The 6,000-nt window shown below is 34.6% G+C and overlaps 1 protein-coding gene across 1 annotated transcript; it reads right to left on the minus strand.

Moving 5' to 3' along the window:
• Positions 1-5,371: 5,371 nt before the first annotated feature.
• LOC124971442 (40S ribosomal protein S25-like) lies at positions 5,372-5,788 on the minus strand. The gene has a single exon (XM_047535218.1). The coding sequence runs from the start codon at positions 5,786-5,788 to the stop codon at positions 5,372-5,374; it is 417 nt and encodes a 138-aa protein (XP_047391174.1).
• Positions 5,789-6,000: the final 212 nt, after the last annotated feature.

Raw genomic sequence — 6,000 nt, forward strand, 5'->3', positions numbered from 1 at the left:
TACTGATTATGCTTTTCTGATTGATATACTTTCTTTTCCTAAAAACATGACAGATGTTCTAAAATTGAGTGATGCCAGTGAGAAGTCTTAGACAAACTGGCTCTTTTTTTCCTTGTACATTATATAATGTGCCTTTCTGCCATATGATTCCTTTTTATTTTTGAAGTTCAGTTCTATGGAAGCACATGTCTTGGTCCTGTTTTTTTTTTTATCCCTTGTACTGAGGATTTAACCCAGAGGCACATTACTGTTGAGATACATTCCCAATACTTTTTAGTTTTCATTTTGAGACAGAGTCTTGCTAAATTTCTGAGGCTGGCCTTGAACTTGCAATCCTCCTGCCTCAGCCTCTCAAGTCAGTGAGATTACAGTCATGCACCACCACAATGTTTGTGTATTAATTTTACCTGGGTTATAGTAAGCCATTCCAGTTATTCATTTGGTAAAAGTTTTATTTTGCATAACTTTTTTTCTGATCCATTGTTTCTCTTCTTAAAGGGATATCAATTATGCATATGTAAGGTATCTTTGTCATCTTCTACATTTATTTTGTACCACTCCACATTCATTTCATATCATTATTCTTCCCAGATTAGTATGATTGACTCTAGCCTCATATTAGGAGACAATTCTCCATGAAGTTCTTAATGTTTATACTTTAACAACCAATTTGTTCAGATTTATTTACATTCCAAGATAGTGAAGATAGAGAATGTCTCCCTCTCGACATTCCTACAGTATATTTGGTAACATTCCATGGTAGTAAAAATCATGTCTCTATTTGAAGATGAGGATAGGCAATAAAAAATATAAAATCATTTTCTTTCACATTTTACTTATGTACATTTTCAGTCATATAGAAGTATTAAAATAATTACAATAAAAATCCATATAACCGTCATCTATTTTTAACAATTATATATAAATTTTTCCTGAAATATTGATGGTAAGTTGTAGACATTATAACATTATACCATTAAAAAATAGGACATCCATGTCCTAAAAAGAACAGTGTTCTCCCACAAACTGGAATTCATATCAATCTAATCTGATACTATCTCAGATATAATTCATTTTCATATTTCTTCTCTTGTCCTCAAAATATGTTTTACATCTTTATTGTGTCTTAATTAGCACATGATGAATGGAAGTTGTTTAAAGTATACAATTTGACGTTTTGATGTGTGTGCACCTTTCATCAATACAATAAAAATGAACATATCCACCCCCCTACAACAAGTTTTCTTGTGCCTTTTTGTCATCTTGTTCTTTCTCTATATCCTATTCCTCATCCGCAGGCAACCATTGATCTATTTTCTGTCATTATAGGCTAGTTTGCATTTTCCGTAATTTTATATAAATAAAATTATATTATAGGCACTCTTGTTTGACTTCTTTCAGTCAGATAATTACTTTGAGATTAATTTCTGTTGTTACATGTATCCATATTCATTCCTTTTTATTGCTAAATGATATTACATGTATGGATGTACCAAAATTTGTTTATGTATTAGTAGAAATTTGTTTTGTTGTTTTTGACTATTAAAAATAAAACTAATATGAACATTTTTATACAAGTCTGTTTGGATATTGTTTTCATTTATTTTGCATAAATGCCTATGCATGGAAGACTTGGGCATGTGACGGGTATATACTTCATGATTTGAGAAATTGCAAACTGTTTTCCAAAGTGGCTGGGCCATTTTATATTTTGGCTAGTCAAAGAAATGTGTTTCAGTTGTTGCATATCTTTGCCCTCATTGAGTATGATTATGTTAGCCATTGTAGTGGGACTGTAGTGTTATCCAGCTTTGGTTTTAATGTATGCTTCTCTAATAACTAATGCTGTTGAGCATCTTCTCATATGATTGTTTGCTATATGTATATCATCTTGGTTAATGTATCTTCTAAAATATTTTGCCCATTTTTTAGATGGGGGTCAGACTCTGTTACCCAGACTGGTCTTGAACTCACTGGCTCAAGTGATCCTCCTGCTTCAACCTCCTAAGTAGCTGGGACTACAGACATGTAGAATCATGCCCAGTTATCTGCCCATTTTTTAATTTTTAATTTTATTTATTTTTTGATTCATTGAACACAAATGGGGTACAACTTTTCATTTCTCTGGTTGTGCATGATGTAAAGTCATACCATTCATGTAATTATACGTGTATATGGGGTAATGATGTTTGTCTCATTCCATTAATTTTCCTTCCCCCTACCCCCACCCCTCCCCTCATTTCCCTATACACAATCCAACGTTCTTCCATTCTTCCCTTACCTCTCCCCTCCCTTTTATGTACTAGCATCCACTTACCAGAGAAAACATTCAGCCTTTGGTTTTTGGGGATTAACATATTTCACTTAGCATGATATTCTCCAACTCCATCCATTTACCTGCAAATGCCATAATTTTATTCTTTATGACTGAGTAATATTCCATTGTGTATGTACACCACAATTTCTTTATCCATTCATCTATTGAAGGGCATCTAGGCTGGTTCCACAATCTAATTATTGTGAATTGAGCTGCTCTGAATATTGATGTGGCTGCATCACTGTAGTATGCTGATTTTAAGTGAGATAGCCAGGTCAAATGGTAAGTTCATTCCAGGTTTTCTGAGCAATCTTCATACTGCTTTCCAGAGTGGCTGCACCAATTTGCAATCCCACCAGCAATGTATGAGTGAACCTTTTTCCGCACATTCTCACCAACACCTATTGTTGCTTGTATTCTTGATAATAGCCATTCTAATTGGGGTGAGATGAAATCTTAGGGTTTTGATTTGCATTTCTCTAATTCCTAGAAATGTTGGACATTTTTCATGTATCTGTTGATTGCTTGTATATCTTCTGTGAGGTGTCAGCTCAGTTCCTTACCCCATTTTTTGAATGGGTTATTTATGTTTTTAGTGTAAAGTTTTTTGAGTTCTTTATAAATTCTGTAGATTAGTGCTGTATCTGAAGTGCATATGGTAAAGATTTTCTCCCACTCTGTAGGCTCTCTCTTCATATTATTGATTGTTTCTTTTGCTGAGAAAAAGCTTTTTAGTTTGAATCCATTCCATTTATTGATTCTTGCCCTTATTTCTTGCGCTTTGAGAGTCTTGTTAAGGAAGTCTGGTCCTAAGCCGACATGATGACGATTTGGGCCTGCTTTTTCTTCTATTTGGTGCAGGGCCTCTGGTCTAATTCCTAAGTCCTTGATGCATTTTGAGTTGAGTTTTGTGCAGGGTGAGAGACAGAGGTTTAATTTCATTTTACTGCATATGGATTCCCAGTTTTCCCAGCGTCATTTGTTGAAGAGGCTATCTTTTCTCCATTGTGTGTTTTTGGCACCTTTGTCTAGTATGAGATAACTGTATTTATGCGGATCTGTCTCTGTGTCCCCTATTCTGTACCATTGGTCTACCTGCCTATTTTGGTGCAAACATCATGCCGTTTTTGTTGATCTGTAGTATAGTTTAAGGTCTGGTATTGTGATACCTCCTGCTTCATTCTTCCTGCTAAGGATTGCTTTAGCTATTCTGGGTCTCTTATTCTTCCAAATGAATTTCATGATTTCTATAAGGTACGTCATTGGGGTTTTAATTAGAATCACATGAATCTGTATAGCGCTTTTGGTAGTATTGCCATTTGGACAAAATTAATTCTGACTATCCAAGAAATGGGAGATTTTTCTGTTTTCTAAGACTTTCTTTAATTTCTTTCTTTCGAGTGTTTTGTAGATTTCATTGTAGAGATCTTTTACCTCTTTTAGATTGCTTCCCAAGTATTTTTTTTTGAGGCTATTGTGAATGGGGTAGTTCTCCTTTCTCTTTCAGAGGAGTCATCAATTATGAATAGAAATGCATTAGATTTATGAGTGTTGATTTTATATCCTGCTACTTTGCTGAATTCATTTGTTAGTTCTAGAAGTTTTCTGGTGGAATTTTTTAGATCCTATAAATATAGAATCATGTCATTGGCAAATAGTGAGAGTTTGAGTTCTTCTTTTCCTATTCATATCCCTTTAATTTCTTTGGTCTGTCTAATTGTTCTGGCTAGAGTTTCAAGGATGATATTGAATAGAAGTAGTGAAAGAGCATCCCTGTCGTGTTCCAGGTTTTAGAGGGAATGCTTTAAGTTTTCTCCATTTAAAATGATGATGGTCCTGGAGTTAGCATAGATAGTCTTTACATTGTTGAGGTATGTTCCTAATATCCCTATTTTTTCAAGTGTTTTGAGCATTAAGGGATACTGTATTTTATCAAATGCTTTTTCTGCATCCATCGAAATAATCGTATGATTCTTAACTTTAAGTCTATTGATATGGTGAATTACATTTATTGATTTCCAGATGTTGAATCAATCTTGCATCCCTGGGATGAACCCAACTTGATCATGGTGCACTATATTTTTAATGTTTTTGTATGCAGTTTACCAGAATTTTGTTAAGAATTTTTGCATCTATGTTCATCAGGGATATTAGTCTAAAGTTTTCTTTCTTTCTTTCTTTCTTTTTTTTTTTTTTTGCGGTACTGGGGATCGAACTCAGGGCCTTGTGCTTGCAAGGCAAGCACTCTACCAGCTGAGCTATCTCCCCAGTCCCCTAACGTTTTCTTGCTTTGATGTGTCTTTTTCTGCTTTTGGTATCAGGGTGATACTAGCTTCATGGAATGAGTTTGGAAGGGTTCCCTTCTTTTCTATTTCATGGAATACTTTGAGGAGTATTGAAATTAGTTCTTTTTTGAAGGTCTTATAGAACTTGGCTGAGAATCCATCTGGTCCTGGGCATGGTTGGTAGGCTTTTGATGGCTTCTTCTGTTTCATTGCTTGAAATTGATCTGTTTAAATTGTGTATGTCCTCCTCATTCAGTTTGAGTGAATCAAATGTTTCTAGATTTGTTGATGTCTTCAACATTTTCCTATTTTTTTGGAGTATAGTTTTACAAAATAGCTTCTAATTATGTTTGTATTTCAATAGTGTCTGTCATGATATTTCTTTTTTCATCACAAATTTTAGTAATTGGAGTTTTCTCTCTCCTTTTCATTAGTGTGGCTAAGGGTTTATCAATTTTGTTTATTTTTTCAAAGAACGAACATTTTGTTTTTTCAAATTCTTCAATTTGTTTCTTTTGTTTCAATTTCATTTATTTCAGCTCAGATTTTAATTACTTCCTCTATTCTGCTACTTTTAGTGTTGATCTGTTCTTCTTTTTCTAGGGCTTTGAGATGTAATATTAGGTCATTTATTTATTGACTGTTTGTTCTTTTATTGAATGCACTCCATGCAATGAATCTTCCTCTTAGTTCTGCTTTCATAGTGTCCCCAAGATTTTTTTTATTTATTAAGTTTTATTTTTCCAAATGTACAGTTGATTGGACCTTTTCATGCATCTTCACCAGCAGCTGGGGTATGTCCACCTTTGATATTTCTGGTGTAAATTACTTGAACTCTGTGCTTTGAAACCAGTTTGATAAGTCCTTTACTGAGGAGCTCCTGAAGGGCTGCCCTGGTCAGGGAACCTTGAATCTTTAGTCTCTGAGAGACAACAGCTGGAGTTATAAGCTTATAGTTGGTAACTTCCTTATAGAGTTTATCATAAGTAGCTTTGTCAAACAAGACTAGATTGTTGAGCTTGTCTTGAACTTTTCCTTTGGACCACTTCTTTTTGGCTTTGCCCCCAGATTTGTTCACTGGGTCTTTGTCTTTCTTGGCTGACTTTCTGGCATCTTTCTTCTTCTTGTCATCCTTGGCTGACTTTCTGGCATCTTTCTTCTTCTCATCATCCTTGGGCAGCATCATGAAGGCTGGAGAGCAGCAGCAGTTACTACAGCCTCATCAAGATGTCAGACAAAAAGTCTCCCCGAGATTTTGATATGTTGTATCATTGTTCTTGTTTACCTCTAAGAATTTTTTTATCTCCACCCTGATGTCTTCTGCTATCCATGCACCATTCAATAGCATATCAGTCTACAGGTGTTGGAGAAGTTTCTATTTTTTATTTTATCATTCAT

This window comes from Sciurus carolinensis, chromosome X, assembly GCF_902686445.1.
Source record: "Sciurus carolinensis chromosome X, mSciCar1.2, whole genome shotgun sequence".
In the NCBI taxonomy this organism is placed as follows: Eukaryota; Metazoa; Chordata; class Mammalia; order Rodentia; family Sciuridae; genus Sciurus; species Sciurus carolinensis.